Source organism: Anarrhichthys ocellatus, unplaced genomic scaffold (assembly GCF_004355925.1).
Source record: "Anarrhichthys ocellatus isolate YVR2014 unplaced genomic scaffold, GSC_Weel_1.0 scaffold23, whole genome shotgun sequence".
NCBI lineage: Eukaryota > Metazoa > Chordata > Actinopteri > Perciformes > Anarhichadidae > Anarrhichthys > Anarrhichthys ocellatus.
In genome coordinates, this window is record NW_022280053.1 from 2,411,731 (window position 1) to 2,431,020 (window position 19,290).

The 19,290-nt window shown below is 42.0% G+C and overlaps 1 protein-coding gene across 2 annotated transcripts in view; it reads left to right on the forward strand.

The window, feature by feature from the left end:
• The window catches only part of LOC116390386 (carboxyl-terminal PDZ ligand of neuronal nitric oxide synthase protein), a 45,727-nt gene that overhangs the window by 7,399 nt on the left and 19,038 nt on the right, over positions 1-19,290 (forward strand). The window contains exons 1-3 of one of the 2 annotated variants that reach the window (XM_031860026.1): positions 2,932-10,710; positions 17,536-17,628; positions 17,774-17,832. In XM_031860026.1, the coding sequence (XP_031715886.1) occupies positions 17,804-17,832 (29 nt within the window). In that variant the 5' untranslated portion in view covers positions 2,932-10,710; positions 17,536-17,628; positions 17,774-17,803. Of the gene's footprint in view, positions 1-2,931; positions 10,711-17,535; positions 17,629-17,773; positions 17,833-19,290 lie in introns of those variants that run through there. The other variant, XM_031860024.1, reaches the window with a different exon arrangement.

A 19,290-nucleotide genomic window follows, 5' to 3' on the forward strand; every position in this document is an offset into this window, starting at 1 on the left:
TGTATATATATGTGTATATATATGTATATATATATGTATATATGTGTATATATATGTGTATATATATGTATATATATATATGTCAGGCTTGGTGTTTTCTTTCCCCTCCATAAAGCTATATCAGTAGCGTTACTGTGTGGATCATGTAATCATTTTTCCCTCTCATTGTCCCGGCCGGTCAGCGTTTTCCTCTAAGAGCTAACACAGAGCCGTATCGGAGAGCTTCTGTAATTTAAGTCTGACTCACTATCTTGCTTGATTCAGACATGAAAATGCTCTTAACCCAGAGCTGAGTGAATATGCAGGAAAGAAATTCTTCTTTTTTTTTTGAGCTACTAAAAAGCCATAATATAAACATTTTAGGCACAACAATCAAAGTTTATTTCTGGAGCATTCTGGGGAATCCTCCCATGCTCCTTTTCAAGACATTGTTTTGGCTCTTCTAGTGTAAGAGATCGGGCTGCTGTGTGAATATGTGTGTGTGTATAACAGAGGAACCCCGCTGTAAAAGAAACGAGCTATCTCAGGCAAACTAAACCCATCTACAAGAGTAGGTCTATGGAACAGAGACAAAGCCAGGCTGTTTTTGAGTGCGAGTGTCTGTGTGAATGCGCTGACTGTGCAGATAGTGCCTTGTTATTTTCTGCAGTTCCCAAACTGACGAATCAATAAGGTTGTAAAGTAAACATGATCATCGGGGTGATGCACGGCGGGTTGAGGCAGAACAGAGCAGGTACAGGCAGGCAGGGAAGATGCTTCTGATTGCGACAAGAAAAATATTATCTCTCTGAAAAAAAACAAAATACACTAGACCTGACTTGAAGATCTGTTTACCAGTATCTATTCATCTGATGTCGCTATTTAAAGATCCATTAGTGCTTATTTATGTCCGAGAGTGGCTATGCATTCATGTTGGGTTTGTGTATTTTTAGTCCCCTTGAGGTCCAAAGAAAGCCTCGGATCAATAATGAATGAGTGAGTGTATTTAGGTTGCACCTCTCAGCCCATTGTACAGAATATCTTTGTATGAAGTACTGCTTTATGGAGTCCCGTGTGACTCAGGATAGTCTGCCTGATAGGAAGGACCAATCTATAAAGAAACATGCTCTTATTTATTTTATATTGTCAGGCGTGTTGAGTGTAATCTCTGCCGACTAGATACTATTTATAGACTTGTGTTAACACTGGCAGGTGGATAACTTTGTCTTATTTTTTACCGTGTCATGTGCAGTTAAAGCTTTAAAGCAAGACTACATAACTTTCACTTAACAGCGGTCACTGTGGCCACTAGTGACTATCACAACATAATGAAAAAAAAAGAATTTTCTGAGTCAGTTGGCTCGAAATTACATCAATATGGTGTGCGATAGTGACCTTTAGAGGTGCTGTACGTGAGCTGAATTGTTTTTTTTCTCCTTTGAACAGAAGCCTGGCCAGCTGTTTCCCCCTGCTTTCAGCCTTTATGCTAAGCTAAGTGAAATGTTTCCTGGCTGGAGGGATATAAAAGTGGTATCAATCTTTTTATCTCTATTCAACAAAGCAAATAAGCTTATTTCCCAAAACGACAAGTTATTTCTAAAAAATAGAAACCTTATAGGTAGGGAAATTAAAATGAGACCACAAGCAGAAAAGCACAAACATGTCTGCTGGTGATGTACCACTTTATTTTTGTCATAAAAACCATTCAAATCTCCATCTGGGACACGCTATAATGTATTGTAACAGTAGCTATGGTTATTTATCCTGTATAAATAACCATATGGCTTTTAAAGCTAATTAATATTAGCCATGATAAGCTACCAGTCGTACCAGACCAAGTAACACCTGAGTGTATTGAATAAAATGTGTGTTTTATTGCTTATAAATTCAGCTTTTTATTTGTAAAGGGGGAGATTGTGTTCTTTCTTCTTTCAAAATTCACAGTCTCAGTTAATGTCTTGAATGCTAGTGCGCCTGATGTGTGTGTGTGTGTGGGTGTGTGTGTGTGTGTGGCCCCTGGTTTCAAACACATGGGAAGTAAAGATTGTATCTTGGTGCCAACCGCTTCTTTTTGGGTGAACCCTCCCACACTGTGCCCACACTGAGTGAATGCAAACCAACGGGCGTTTTAGAGGGTGGGCGCGCGCGTTTAGGGTCGGCTGCCAAGTCAAATGTAATTAGCTTTGTGTAGCTGGATATTGACTGGCCTTCCTGACTCTCTTTTCACAAAAGCGAAGGCCTGGTCTTTAATTCAAAAGTGCAACCCTTTTAGCCAAGGGACTGTGCGGAAGAGTGCGATTAAAGAGAGTGAGGAATGAACCGATGGCAGTGAGTAGAAAGTCTTGAGAGGAAGTCCTGGAATGGAGACGGGCTGCGCGGCGGCTGGCAGAGCCGTAGTCGTCTCATCTCCCTCGGCTAAGCTCTTTATTCTCTGCCAATGTGAGGAAACGGGAGAAGATGGAGAGCACAGAGCGGACGACGCAGCCGGATCGCCTCCGAACAAACGGTGAATCTGGGTTTGACAGAGCAGAGGAGCCGTTGAGTCAAGGCCCTCGTACGCACCTGCCATTCCCACAGCGACAAAGTGAAAAGACAACATTGTGTATCCTGCAGATCTTTTCATAGTTGTGTTTTGTAAAAACCGTCTCCCATTATGACTGACTGGTCCCACTGGTTTGGTTTATAAGAATTAGTTTCATTCAGTTTGACCGGTGGCATAGAAACCAACATAGAGCGTTTGTGTCTATGGATGTGTGTGAGCTGCTCCAGTGCGTTGCTTTCTAATAACCTCCGCAATTGATTAACGAGGATGACGGACAAAGGCTGGCATTTTTGCAGGAGAAAGGATATACTGGGATTCTCTTGGGAAACAAGCGCAAACTATCTCTCTACAAAAGAAAACAAGTTTAAGGCTATTCCCCCCCCCCCCCCCCCCCCCCATCCACCCACTGCTGTTTTCTTTCCATCCCCTCACTCTCCTCCTACCAAAATAGAGTACCTCAATTTAGCCCATCTCTGCTATCTACTCAGTGCTGACGGGAATTGTAGGCTGAGGGCAGGCTATGCATGCTTCCTTTTGAATTTTGATCGGCTCTAATGGGATTTTTAGCCCCCCTCACATGTCCGTCAGGATGCAGCCTCCTTCCTTCAGACTGCCAAGAGTTCTATTACGTGGCTCCCTTTCTGTCTGCATTCGTCCCCGTGTCTGTCTGGAGCATCTCACGGGAGCATCACTTTCTCTCTCAGCCACGCTATAAAGAAGCAAACCTCATGTCTTTTTTTGGGTTCCTCCATTTCAGTGTGGGTCCGTCGAGCCCGTCTCTGTTCTTTGAGAGCACGCTGAACTGCTGTGACTCAGGCAGGAGAAGATGTTTGGTGTTAAGAGGGATGTGGTGGGAAGACGCTACGCTTTCCACTTTACTGTGGACAAAAAAACAAAACTCTTTTAGATTTTGACAAGCAATGAAACAATGGTAAATAAGGAAATATTGGCATACAAATATTTTTGTATTCATTTTATATTGCAGCAATAGATCTGCAAGTACACACCAACACAAAACCTTACGTCTCACATGTATATACTGTTTCTTACTCTGGTCAGATTTTGGCAGCTTGCCATAACAAATGAGCAACGTCAGACCTAAAAACAGATGATCAAACTACATTAGGAAAACTGCACAGGAGTCAGGACCTAAGATAAACGGATCTTAAATATCAGTGAATCACATTTTTGCATAACAGTTCCTCACCCTGCATGTCCCAGAAAACCAGGGGAGGAATGAGAGCACAGATTAACTCCGGGGGGTTACAGATCTATAGCAAAGTGGGGGCGGTTGGACGGGTGTTGTTCTGTGTGTGAATGTGGGAAATGCTCTATTTAGGGAGGCATGATGACACATATTGGGGGGGGCATTGTTTTCACTTTGTATTCATGCTAGCTTAATGGCAGATGTACAAGAGCATTGTGGGTGACCTATATGTGTACTGGATTAGACGTGATGTCAGCTTTGAAAGGGTGCAGCTACTCTTTGTTTAATCAACCCCCCCCCCAGAGAAAGGGGGTCCCATTCTTCTTGATTAACAGTCATTTGAAAAGTGAGTCACGATCCGTGATCAGTGTTTTAAAGTATCCTTCTGCATGATCGGCTTTCTTAAGACCCGCTCGCACCAGAAAGTGTCACAGTGAGATTCATCCAAGCGTGGCTCAAGATGCTCGGTGACACAGTGACTACTCGCAGGGCTAGTTGGCGAACTAAGCTAACTGAGCTAGCTGCTAACAGGCTAGCCAGCTGGGAACATCCTCTCATTTAAGACGGGTTTCATTGAAGCAAATCCAGATTTATTTTGACCTTTAAGTCACTAAAAAATCACAGCAGTGAAATAATTTTCTCTTCATGCTGAGGTGGACATTTGAAGTGCTTGTGGTCATTTTCATGAGTGCACACATTTTTTATTGTGTATTTATTTTCCTTTTTTTTTGTTGTATTTTATACTTTTGCTACTGCTTTTTCCTGACACTGGTGTGTGCGGAGGTTAAATGTACCAAAGGGACAGCAAGTCTTTGCTCACATGGATGGACACACAGGTGGTGAGTGGTCCCTGCCTCCACAACCAGCATCATGTTGCACGCATGCACACAGGCTTCTGCTTTCATCATCTGCCCTGAGGCGATGCTGTGTCTTTCAGTGCCACAATTAGTCAGGTCTTGTTCACTCTGATCTCCCCACGCTCACCCAAAAACAAGCCCCATGCTGAGGAAAAGACATGTCTAAAGCCATGAAGTCAATCCTGCTGCACAGCCGGAAGGCACATTTTCTTCATAGACAATTTCCGAACATTGCTCTCTGCAGCCTGAACACGCACAGTTGGGCCAGTTGTGGTTTTTCGGTACCCTGTGTATATGTTGAATACATAAATATAGAGTGTGTTGTTTGTAGTATTTACAGACTTGAAAATCATATTATCTAAAAATAACACAAATCAGAAGTAAGCCGACTCAAATGTCATTCTCAACCAGGTCCACTGTACAGAGGAAGTCTTATTTCTACTCTATTAGAGAGCATTGCAATATGTCAGCAAGTCCAAGCTTATAGTTGTGTACAATGTCAACATTCCAGAGGAGCTCATGGCGGAAACTCATAAACAGTCGTGTGTGTGTGTGTGTGTGTGTGTGTGTATATATATACTTGCACCTGTATATCTGCAGTTGAGTTGAATTGTGAGCACGATTGCATTCAACACAATACACCTTCATACTAATTGACTTCAGCTGATTTGGTTACTTTAGATTCGGTCTGCAGTTTATTTGTACTGTACACACTAGCTGTAGGGATGGCTCTGTTGGTCGGTTGGTCGGTCCACCACTTTTCCTGAGTACAGCCTGAGCCTCACAGTTCTGCAGTGACTGTAGACTCTTCTGTCTTTTTTTAGTAAAAGTGTATTTGGAACTCTTTATCATCATCTGCATCTGTTCCTCATTGCAAGAAGTCAGTGATTCACATGCATCAAATGTAACTGTTTGTGTCTGTGTCTGTATTCGGTCAAAGTAATTCTTTGTTACTTTGTTTGTAAATTTATAAATTTGGTTCCGTCATCACGATTGCCCCAACAGAACGATAAGAGACGAGTTAGATTAGAATTTCATTTGCATGGTTTGCGACCGTTGGTCCTTTGATGAATGGTGCCGTTAAGCTCTCACTCACTCTCGCTATTATTCTGCAGATCTGAATCCACCACATATGTCCGGCCACTCCTCAGGTCTCCCCGGCAACCAGCTCTGCCGCCAAAACATGTCTTTCTGAACTCCTCTCCAGGTTTGGGATGGGCTCAAAGTTTGGTGCAGAAAGAGAAACTAACCCCCTTCCATTAGCATATAGAACTATTTTGCAGGTATCCAGTTTTGAAAAAAACACAAGATTGAATTGAATACATTTTCACTAATTAAAATCTACGTCTTACCGGAAACCCTTTTATCCATTTTACTTAAAATAAACATGTCAGGTTTGCAGGTTGTTCTTGTCTGCCTGGAAGCATTCTTTCCTAGCATGAGTAGGCAGATAAACGTGGCCTATTGCATTATGGTTATCGTTTGTTGGGTAATGATTGAGAAAAGTGCTGCAGGCTTTTGAGCTGGCAGATAGGCTGCCCTACTTCTAAATGTTATTTGTCGTGTGTGTGTGTGTGTATATATAGATACATATGCGTGTGCGTGCCCGTTCATCTCACTTCTCTCATCTTGTTCCAGTGTGCTACATAGAAAAGCCTCAAGGTCTCATTCTCCCGCTCCGGTATGGTTCAAACCTCCTCGTTCTCTTTTTGTTTCGCTACCTTTGTCTCTCTTTCATCGTAGCTGCGTTTGCTCTGCATTCTCCCGCTCTTGTCTCAGGTCTGTGTTGGTTTAAACGAGCAGGAAGCAGTCCGGGTTTAAAAGCTCTCGGCTGAAGTTGACGTTAAGCCGCTACTGACTCCATTAAGCAGTCACGGGAACCGACTCCATACTTGCCATCCAGCATCTTTGGTTGTAATGTGAGGTGCACAGGTCTCACCTCTGGTTTAGTGAAATGTGCTACACTGCGCTACAAACTGGGAGACTTTGCTAACAGATGTGAACTTTCTCATATCAATGAATTAAATGTGGGTTTGATATGCAGTCAGTTGACCTTTTTGCGTGTGTTCCCTGAATGAAAGGTGTAGAAGTGGCTGCTTAAACAAGCAAATTACATATGTGAAGGTTTCTGAGCATTTGTTTTGTCACAACTTAATGAATAGTCTGACATATTGCAACGCTTATTTGCTCTCTTGCCGAGAGGTAGATGAAAACAATGACAGCACACTCGTGTATGTGTGCTAAATTGAAAAAGCTACTGCCAGCAGCCAATTAGCTTAGATCAGCACAAAGACTGGAAACAGTTAGTCTGGCTCTGTCCAAACTAAAGGTCACAAAATCCTCCTACCGGCACCTCTAAAGCTCACTGATTAACACTTTATATCTTCTTCTTTTAATCCATACAAGACCAGAATAAAAGAGGCTATCATATGTATTTACAGGCTTTTTAAGTCCCGATACCAAAGACCGATCAGATACCAGTGTTTAGTTAATAAGCTGTGTGCCTCTCTGTGTGGAGATGAAATGATCAGTCTATCAGGCTTGACTTCAAACATTGCTTTCCTGATGAAATGTTACAAATAAATACATAGATTTACTTAACTGTTCTTTTTTTATTTAGAAAATAAATGATACACCAGCAACTTGGTAAAAAAATCTTTGAAATAAACAGGAATTACAGTTAAAGTATAAAACATTTTAATGCAACATCCAACTGGTCAAAACAGGAATTAAAAGTTCAGTAGATAATGTATATAGTATATAACGAGCACGCACTTTCAAAAACGACTTGGCAGGTGATTGGATGAACCAGCTGTCAATCACATTGTTGCCGAAGCGATTTGGGAGAAGGGCAAAAAAACATGCTTCTGTGTCATCTTTTCACATTGCAAGAATCCAGCCACAGTGCAAGTTAGTACATTGGGTTCACTCCTTATCTACGATTTGCCATTTTGTTTTCATGTTGTTACAAAAACCCAAATTGTATCTGTTGCGTTCGACTAATACGTGGTTCATGGACGCTTTCAGGAATCCAAGACTTGTCAATGGGATTGTGTTTTTGGCTTCGGTCTATTCGGGACACAATGGTTGCAACTTGTTATCCTCTAATTGGATAAATGATGTGTGCAAACCGCTGCTGCTCACCCGACGGACTCTAAACTGTCTTCAGCACTGCCATCCGCCCAGCCACTAACAGGATAACGTATTCTCTGCAGTCCAAATGACGGGGCTAATGTGACTGTCACTCAGATTAACAACATCTCGCTCTCGCATAGGACCACGTCCCTGCCTGTGAAACTCTGTCCGTTCATTAACGTCTGTCACTGAGGCAGCTTAGGTTTTTCAATCAAAGCTGTATTTTCTGCTGTGCGACTTACTTTAGTATTGTTTATATAACACGCTGCTCTGCTGCATTCATCGTTATCTCCACATGCATCAAACCTTTCAGGGCAGGAAAACTGAATGGATAATGAGGGAGGAGACACCCCATGAGCCGCATAATCAAATGCACTGGAGGCATTAGCATATTTTTGGAGCAGAACTTCCCAAACTCTGTACTTTTTTTTCATGTTTTGTTGCGCTTGCTTTTGAATATTTTGATCCCAATTGGATTTCATTATAATCTTTGACTGGTCTGGTTTCTCACTTTCTGTGTGTGTGTGTGTTTGCATGTTATGATAAAAACCTGCGCTCCTCAGATGTCTCTCTTATCTTTCTGCCTGGTTGTCTCTGTCTCCCCGGGCTATCGCCTACATCTGGTGCATCAAACAAGTAGAGGAGTGTTTTCGGGACCTCCCAACATTATCCGGGCTCCATTATACAGCTGAAAGCATGACTGAACTGACCTTCTCTGACAACCTTTGGTCAGTAACAGTGGATATGAGATCTCTGTCAGTTTGGGACGGTATTAAACCTGCCAGACATCCCTTTGTCTTTTTTGGGGGGGTAATATCACATAGATGGCACAGTGATCCTCTTGGTTATAACACTTAATTCTGAACATTGCTCATCTCCTAGTCCTTTGATTCTGCACAAAAGGCATTCAGTGCTTTTGATCCATTTGATTGCCTCTTATCTGCTGCATTGCATTACTGATGGTGATTCCCAGAGCCTCAGCGATAGAGAGCCACCAAATCAAAACACTAACTTTGCTGTTTTAGAAAAAAACGATGATACCATGATCTCATCCCCAAAACGTGCAGACATCATTAAGTAGAGTGGATCTGACTGTCGTCAATCAGTAGCGCAATTTGCCCAACCTTCTGTTGTCAGAGAAGTTGCTGCCGGTGTAGTGGGCTACATGAGAAGCTGTCTCTGTCCTCTCAGACACGGATTAAAGCTACTCATGACTGAGCTTTATGAAAGCTCTCGCACGCTATTAAAGCCTCTTCCAAAGGGCTTTTTTGGGGACATGTCTGCATGTAAGGCACAGATGGCGCTCCCCTGATTCACACCCCGACGTTTACCCCCCTAAAACAGGGTTGACAGGTGGTTAATCAGGCTGTTGATTTGGCCTCAAACCTCACATTGTTTTATTAAATGGTTCATCACCTACTTTCTTGTCCCCCCCCTCGTTTCCTTTCATCATGTAGCTCCTTCACACCAGCTGTATAGTCTCCCCGGTGCCCTGTCCAATCACATATAAAGCTACAACTTATAAGATATGTCCATATTATATCTTCAATCAATATGTTAATTATGCACACAAGTCACTCTTAGCACATTTGAGGTTATCATAGATCTCTTCTTCTGCACTTAAAGAATTGAATGGTTTGTACAGAGATTGGGAGCATTTTCGATTGTCCCTCAACGGCTCCCAACACGTCGACTGCGGGCCGTCGTCATGTTGACTATATAGTAGCTCAAACGCTGTAACTGTGTTTTTACAGTATATGGATGTAGTTTGGGGATGGTTGCCCCCCTGCACTGGGTGCTAAAGGATTTAAGAGCCTGTGATCTGACAGTGTTCGTCCTGGTAATCCTATTACTCTGACTGCTGCTTTGCCAGACGACTGCATTGGACAGGGCCATGCTCAGCATCTCTGTATTTTTCATGGTCCCATTGCAGCTATTCACATCCATAACTAGCCTCAGCCTGGTGTTACAGCTTAAGTTGGTCATGTTGAGTTCAAAGAAATAATTATTTGTCTAAACAGACAAACACAAATTACTCAAGTGAACCAACGAACCATACATATCTTGAAAAACTCACTTTGTCAGTGCTTGTACACATAGATTTGTGTATCTGGAATGTCTACCAACCCACAAACTGGAAAATACGACGACCATGTCAGTTTTTTGTGGGCTGCTTAAATCAGAAATCATGTGGCTCCCCTTCCTATATGTCCCATGCAGACACATTAGTATAAATATATATATATATATATTATACCTCCTCCAATCTGAGAATTTGCACCGTTTTGATTAAAAACTACCTTTGCAAAGGTGCACCATATTTTCAATTAAGAAGTTATGAAATCATAAAAAGGCATGAATTCCTTCTCCCACTTTAAGAAATCCAGGATCTACGCATATGCAAATATCTATTGTTCAACCTCACCAGCAATGATCTGATATATTGTGGCTCATTTTCTTAGATTTCAGCAGAGTGACTTGTGATTCAGATTTGCATTTAAAGGAGACAGTTCACTGTCTCTTATTGCAATAACTTGGAAGAGGTTTTCCGTGTCAGACTGTCTGCAAGTGTAGTTCTGCTCTCCTTCCATCTTTCACTTTGTTTTTCTGTAAGTTATTAAATAATGTCAATAATAACCTGAAGACTATGAGTAGATCTATTTACTGTAGTGTCTTTGTGAGTACACATGCGGATGTACGTACTTTAGAGTGTATCCGTGTGTGCACCTTTCACACGCATTGAGAGTAAGTGTTTGGCATGCTCAAGGCGTTCCTTTTGTATTTCCTCCGCGTCCCATGTGACTAACCCTGAGTAGACTCCGTCAGCGCTCTGTGACTGGCTGTCCTTTCACTGTGCCTGTCAGCGAGTCACTCAGGCGTGGGTCCACTCTCACTGCAAGGGCGCCAACGCTCGAGGAGTGCCTGCACTGGGTCTTATAGCCTCTTCCTCTGACAAACCTGCTTCAAGTGTAGTCGATTCCTCTCCAAAGGTACGAATCGACTCGTCCCGCATCACGTTTCCTGTTTTCATCTGTGGCGGCTTTTCATCCTGACTTTTCCGCTTTAATTTGAGATGGACTGACATGACGATGATGATCAATTAAGTGTACCCCATGGTCTGCTGTGATGGCTGCCCACAGTTCAGGGCCTTTGATTCCTTCCCTGCCTCCGTCCAGACGTATTAACACGGGCCACGGGGATTGATCAATCCTGTCTGTCAGCCACTATAAACACACTTGCAGTGTAAGTAATGAAAGTCATTTATCTGAAGAAGTCACAGCTGTAGCTCCCAGATGGAGCCGGAGCAGTGTCGGTGCCAGCTGTACTTGCTTATCGGTCCAGATTTCTATCACTGAAATCCAGACTAAACATGCTGGGAAAAAAAAGACAAAAAAATGCCCTTCAGTTTAAGTCCAAAGTTTATTTCACACTAAAAGCCTCAGATATTCGACGCCTTTGCAGTAAATACCAGTCTTGCTTGTAACCCTGCTGTCATGGAGAAGCTCCCGTTAAGCAGCCTCTTCAAGCTGGTTGTTTCCTGTTAGCGCCGTGTCTCCCACAGGACCAGACTGCTGCTGCTCGCTGGAGGCTGCCAACAGACTGAGCCCAGGAGTCCAATCCATAATACGGGCACTCGGGCGGAAACCACTCACGTAGGCACAGACAGGCACCAACCCGCAATCGTTTTTTGTTTTTTTTTACATGTTTATCTAGCTCTTGTATCTTTATTCTTTTGTTTCACATAACACCCAATGTGCACAAACACAAACTCCCGTCCGTTCCTGGTCTAAGCCAAGGTCGTTGTTCATGGTAACTGCCGAGGTAATTGCTCCCTTATCGCAATGATGAGACGAGCCACTTCACGCCAGAGGTTTGGGCCTCTGCGGCATCATGGGAGTCACTCCGTCCTCCCCGTTTGGCCGTGAGGCGGAGAGGACTGTCGGAAAAAATACCACTCACAGGGAGGGAGACTCTGGTTCTTTGTTTAAGTAATGGGACATTGCAAGATGCGACTGCTTGATTGTCAAAAAAACGCCATTTCCTTCTCACAAAAATTAGCACTCACAGTTGGAGTTTAACATGAAATTCATGTGCAAATTTTTATTTCAAATAGTTTTCCAGTACTTTGATTTCCCTCCTCAGTTAAATGCCAGGCTGTTGGGCAGCTGTTGTGTTTCTCAGCTCCCAACAGTCATCTCTTTGTGTACCCAACTGGGGAGAAAAGCAGTGAAATTCCTTGGAACTCCCCAAATCCTGTGAATTGTAATGAAGGGGTTGCTAGGTTGCCATCTATAGGGCCTATTGTGGACTCCTGTATGGGTTCAGTGGTACTACAGGGAGCATCAATGACCCACAATGCACCCCGCATTCCACTGCTTTTCAGGATCGAAGAAGCGGAGTGGGGGGGGTTGCCCATAACTTCTCATTCCAATGATTTAAATCCAACTCATTCATTCACTCTGAAAATATCCATAAATCGTTCGAGGTAAAACATATTTGTCCTCCTCCAACTTTTCTCTTAAGATTTCTCTGAAGCCAGATTTGAAAGCATGAACCAAATAACATTAACTGAAGGAATCCGCTGGCTTTTCATTAAGAGGTTGCTGACAGATAGCCAGGCGGTTTAGTTACAGTATCTGCAGCACAACTACTTCCACTAAATGACTGTTCCTAGAACTGCTTTCCCTCCTAGAAAAGAGGAGATGAACGGTTGACTTCACTAGAGTCCCTCGTGTCCTCTGGGGTGTCCTCTACAGACTCAAACCTCCTCATCCCTCATGGTATGAAGACGAGATTAGATCTTGATCTGTATCTTGGGCTCATGAGATCCAGCTTGTTTGTGTGTATTCATACCTGTTGAATAATAGTTGTAGGGTAAGTTTTGCCTCCCAATGCTTACAAAATACCACTCTTTACACTTGAAAGAGTAGTTTAACATTTTCTGAAATACGTCTATTCACTGCCTGTTGAAGAGGTAGATAAGAAGACCAATATCAATGTCAGCTTATCTTAGCTTAGAGACTGGAGGTAGGAGGCCAGCCTGGCTTTGTACAATGATAAAAAACCTGAAACAGCTTAAGCTACTCCCAGTGAAACCACAACCTATCGTTTCTACATTTCGTTTTCTGTAAGGATTAATATTGTTTTAATTTGTGAGTATGAAGGTGCTGGTAGGTAGATTTTACCTTGACACAGAGCCAAGCTAGCTGTGTCTTTATGCTACACTAAGGTAACTGTCGCGTGGCTGTTGCTTCATATTCAGTGTACAGATATGAGAAAGATATTAATCCTATCACCTGACTCTCTGTCGACAATGACTTTTCCTTTAACATTCATTCACACCTTCCCAATGCTCATATCATAGGTTTTTTTCTGTAGTGGCTAATATATGTTTACAGAATATATTCTAGAATTTCAAAGAAGCCGTCAGACCAAATGATATTGTGTTCGCTCGCTCAGATATTGCTAATGAAAGTGGCCTCTTGGCTCCTCTGGTTTGATCTTGCAATATGCTCTATTCCAAAGCGGCAAACTCCAAACGCACAACACTGGGATCTGAGAGGCAGCTTTCCTCTTCCTCGTTTTGTGCACATAGCACCAGCGCACAGCCATCGCCTTTCCATCTGACCTTTCCATCTATCTCATGATAGATTGCAGGGGAGCGCTGGCTCAGATTTGTTCCGCTGTCTGGGAAGACTGATGAGTCTGCCGGTTTAAATCCACACATCCAGGCGGAGAAAGGTTTAGAATAAATGCTCTCACTCTGTGTGCTTTGGGCTTGACCATTGCTGTAGCACTGCAGCACTCGCAGTCAGCACTGGAGGCATAGTTTTTAAGGTTTTAAGACAAATCTTTGAAGTGTTCCTCTTAGAACTCGGGGAAAGTGTTCGTTCCGCTGTTGATAACAAGAAAACCACAACAATGCAAGTGCATTAAACCCATGAATATTTCAAAGCACTTGTCACTTAAGCAAAGAAAATATAAAAATTTCATACTTTGGAATGAAGTTGCAAAATCCCATTTTGCTTCACCAGAATGCCGGCATAAACTGTGAATTATGAAAGAGCTGTGTGTGTGTGTGTGTGTGTGTGTGTGAGTGAGTGAATGTTTGGAGTCTGATGTGGCTGGTAAACGTAGTAAGTTGCCTTTGACTTAGCAGTGTGTAGGTTATCTGGGAAGTGTAGTTTCTTTACTTCTCACCCACTCTCATTGCCAGTGAGTTCTTCTAGATGTCTTGTCTGGTTTTCGGAGCTTCGAAATAGATTTTATATGAGAGTTTATACGGTGATGCTTCAGCAGTATGAAGTACAGTATATGGATGCTGAACATTACAAATGCTAGCTTGTGTAGTTTTATGATAGATTGTTATCTAGCTGTAAAGCCTGGTGCTCATTATGTTTGGTTACCACTTACCAGTGTTTTCAGGTACGCTAGCCAGTCACACAGTCCTGATGTTTCACACACACACACACACACACACACACACACACCTGAGACCATTCCCTTCCCTGGACATAATGATCATACACGCTTGGGCTGCAAATAACAATTATTGTCATTATTGATGAAGCTGCAGTCCATTTTCTTGATTAATTCATTAAATGTTTGGTATATAAAACGTCTTTTTTTTGTTCAACCAACAGTCTAAAACAAAGATATTCAATTTACAATGGTATTGTAACGTTTTTACAGTCAATGTGTGTAAAGTCTCAGACATGCTATCAAATACCTAATACTGTACTGAAAGCCCTCCACTCTGTGGGAGTGGGATGAATTAGTGATTACACTTGTACTATGACCAAAGAAAATATGGAAACTGGGGTTGAAAAATTAGCTAGTGAGACATAAATAAGATACAGACGAAGATAACGTTGTAATTCATTTTATCCACTTATTGAAGATAAAGGAAACAGCTTTTCTTCATTTTTTACCAGTTGATTGACGGGTAAAGGAAAAGTGTAGATTTGTATTTGATCTGATAACCTTTGACTTTTCTGTGAATTTCCTCATCTCATTCTATGCCCCAGAGCAAACATTGTAATCACAGGCTTCATAAGCCTAGTGCAACAGAGATAAATGAAACTCAGCACCTGGTTTTTGGTTTCACACGTTCCTTTCATCTCACCACCTTACCGCTCCACTATTGCAGCATGAGCCTTCCTCCTCTTTCTACGCCGGCTATTCCTTTCTCTCCGTCTCTGTGGTGTGTTTCCTCCTCTCTCTCTCTTCCTCCCTGAACCTATTCTCCATTTAATCAGCTCTCTCAGGACTCTGTTCTGTATAATTAGAGACTGGAACTTTAATCACCATGGATCCAGGGCAGGGAGAGCAGGGCATTTCAAATAGACACAAGAAAGAAAGAAATCAGCACGAAAGAAAGTATGGGAAACGGATGTGACAAAGAAATGTTTCTTTTTAAGTCATGGCATTTATTTGCTGTCGGCCTGTGCACCCGTTCTTACAGACAGGAAGGACACAAGGTGAACACAAGACAAATAAGACCCAAACTATTTCATAACCATGTCTGGTAGGTCTTGACCTTTTCATAATGGAACTAATTGTTCCATGGCAGCATTGTGTAGCAAGGTGTCCTTACATAACTGTCTCCTCACCTCCTCTCCTTCTGTCTCCTCCTATCTGCTTCACCTCTCATCTTCTTACTCCTGGCTTGTTTCCACACTTTCATTTTACCCTCCTTTTTAAACGACATATCATCCTCTCCTCTCTCACCTTTACTTATTCATGCAGCTAAACAATTCCCTCTTGCTGTATACCAACTTTGACAGAATGTGATAAATGGAAGATAGAAGCTAAAAAAATGGAAAATTGTCAAAACTCCTACTGTTCACCTCAATCTATGAACACAAGATGGCAAACATTAACTTTTACTTGGGTCAGTGACCTATGGTTTTTATTTATTCATAGTCCAAAGTATAACGTGGAGACATTTGGACATTAAAACACATTTTAAAGCGACTGTATTAGATATTTTTGTAATCAAAGAAGATTAATACCACTGTCTATATGACAAATATGAAGTTATAGTCAGGAGACCATTAGCTAGGCTACAGACTGGAATCAGGAGGAAACAGCTAAGATAAGATGGAGCTTTATTCATCCGAAGGAAATTCTTGTGGCAGAGTTTAATCAAAGATTACAAACAGAAGAATAACAAAAAAACAATAGAATTAAAAACGTATATGAACAATAGAACAACAATGGATTAACAATGACTAAGTGTAAAAGAAGAACTAGCCTTAACATATAAAGCTTGTATCATGTTCAATGGACAGACATCGGAGTAACATCAATCTTCTCTTCAAATGTTCAGCAAGAAAACAAATGAGAGTTTTCTAGAATGTCAAACAGTTTTCTTCTGTGTTAAACGGTGAAGCCAGACAGCCATTGCTCGTATATTTGACCTTGTACGACCCACTGTCTGTGGCCGGACAGACCCACCGTCGGCCTCGATAGCTGGTAGTGTTGAACCCCGCTTCATGTTTAAAAAGTGATGCTGATTTGATTCGACAGGCCAGACTTGCTTAGCTCCTCAGCAGAGAGCCGGGCCAGCTGACGAGGCGGAGACATGTTCGTCGCCCGGTGCAGACACAGCTGTTGTGTACCACTCAGCAAACATCCTGGGCTTTTTGCCTAAATGTTGTTTAATTTAGCGGCTGTAGTTTTTGTTATGTGCCCCTAAGAAGCAGAGACGCGATGCCTGTAGCCACGTGATCATTTCTTGTCACTTTCTATTCATAACAACTTATCAGCCGTGTGGCAGGTCCTCAGGAACGGCCCGGGATATTTTAGAGGATTAATGAGGTAAAACGTCCCAACTTTTAACCCTATTTATTCAGAATACAGCTGCATTGGGTATGTTGACCTATTGGATGTTGGTTCTCATTACAGTCAAGGTGAAGTTAGGCAATCTACCTCTGTTATCCAAGTGTCCTTCCTCTTTCCTCTGGCATCAGAGAGCTGCAGAGAAGTGTTCTTCACCCCCCCGTAGGCTTGCTTATTCAACAGACGTTATCAGTGCTCCTATTGTGAGCTTCCAAGCTAATAAAGATGTTAATGTGAAGTTCACTGCCGATCATGTTTTAGTGCTGAAAGATTGTTCCCAACGAGGCCCTTCATTCTGTAAGCATGCCAAATGTGCAGCAGGACACAAACAGCGACCGCAATAAGGAGGTCGAGTGGTGTGAGAGTGTGCGTGTGCAGTGTGACGACTGTAAGGCAAGTTTATTTATACAGCGCATTTCAGCAACAAGGCAATGCAAAGTGCTTTACATAAAACATCAAAAGACAGAGTGCAAAAGAAACACAGTCATGTAAATACAATTTAAAAACTGAGAATATGAAATAGAATCAAGCTAAAATAGAATAAGACAGTTTAATCTTCCTTTTTTGAGACTTCCTGAAATGTGTTGATTTCAGCCTCTCCAGTGTTGAGAATTATTGCATTTTTCTGTCTTACTTGATGCTAAACTGAATATATTTGCATTAAGAATTGTTATTTGAACAAAACAAGCCTTCTGGATGAATTAGTCATCTTGGGCTCTGGGAGCTTGTGATGGGCATGTAAAGTAAACAGTATTTGGCAGATTAATCCATAATGAAAATAAACATTGGTGAAGCTAATGGTTTCCAAGCTCCTGACTGATTCATCATGTGTTTTTATTCAGTCATGTGTAATCAACTGCAACCAAACCTCCTCTATGAAACCAACAAAGCTTAACTGACAGGAAAGATAAATTACTATTTAAATGTTACACTAGTATTCCTAATTGATTCTTTTGTGTCTGCCTTGGTAGTATGAATTCAAGGCCAAGAACATCAAGAAGAAGAAAGTCAGCATCGTGGTGTCTGTGGACGGAGTGAAGGTGTTGCTGAGGAAGAAACTGAAGGTAACGAACTCTCAGAGGAATACCAGAAAACCCTTTTCTACTGGATTCAGAAAGTAAACGCCGGAGTCGGTGACAAAAATACAAAAGTTTTTGGACACAAGATGCGTTATCGGTGCTTAATCACACTCATCTGTCTCATACACAGAGGAAAGAATGGACGTGGGACGAGAGCAAGATGCTGATCATGCAGGATCCCATATACAGGTCAGTCCACCACTCTCAGTCTCTCACTAATTCATATGTTCATGCTGTGTGGTAAACAAATATTAAATCTATTGTTGCCTGATATCCAGTCCAGTCTGTTCTATCCACTCTGCGTCTTCTTGTTAATCAATTACTGCGAGTATACTGCAGATAATACGCACTGTATGTCTCTCTGTGGAAGTTCTATCCTGCAGCTGGACCTATGGAGATGACTCTTTGGCTTTTACAGGCCCTCCCATCTCCTTTACTATGCAGGACTAATGTGATTGAATGTACGAATGCTATATGTGCCAAATGCACTTTCATAAGATAGCATAATAAATAATCTATAGCTTGTGCTTGTACCTGGTGAAGCATATGTTTTTCAGTATGTAATTGTCTTAGGTGAGGCATCCCACACAGATTATAATCACAGTAGACTGGTGAGACCCTCTGTACAGTTTGTTTCACACAATTTCTCAGCATGTGTGCCCAAAGAAAAATGCTTTAATTATGGCCACAGCATCCCATTACCCACCCTGCCTGTTGACATGCTGATGGAGCCTGTCAACCAATCATCAACGGGTCCGTGGAGCTGTCAATTACTGCTAAACAACTCGCAGCAATTACACCGTAAAGTGTCAAAATACGACTGCCTGTCTGAGAGAATAAGCTAAATTTAGAATGGATAGAGCAGGCGGAAATTAAAGGTAAGATTTTTGGTCAGGGGAACTGTAAAATATATTTTTGTTCTTTTTTTGGCTGGCTAAAAACAAGCAGTTATAGCTAATAAGGCAATCTCCTCATGGAGATGGAAACCTCAGTGATGGAAAGGAGTAGGCAGCCACTTATAAGTGTCTTAACATCACACATCTAACCAGCTTGTTTGTGTGTGTGTGTGTGTGTGTGTGTGTGTGTGTGTGTGTGTGTGTGTGTGTGTGTGTGTGTAAATTATATATCGGTGGGAGGATCTCATTCGGCAAAGCCACGCATCATCGAGGAACTGTGTGTGCTGGGTATAATTGTCCCTGCTGCTTGGGTTACTGTGGGTGTGTTTGTGCAGTGGGGGGTACATAGTACACGCCGTCCCACGCGACTTTCGTAGATGATGGTCATAATTTGTTTGACCGGTTCCCAGTGGAGTTGTTTTATAGCAGTAAAGCTGCAGATGGACCTGTTGCTCTGCCAGTTTACTGCAGTGTGTGCAGGGATTCTGGCAAGAACAGAGCCAGACGAGACGGCATACTTGTACAATATAAGACACAAAGACATTACAGTAGTATGGCATGTATTTATATAAAGAATTATACTGTAAATAGTCCCCTTTTATTCTATGTTTTAGGTCAGGTTTTTCTCCCTGATCTCAGTATTTTTTTTAAAGTTATTTGTTCATAGGAGGATTGTGACTGTGAAGAAGAAAATAAATGTCTATAAATATATTTTCCTTTTCTTTTTCTTTGAGGTTTCTGTAACTTCTAT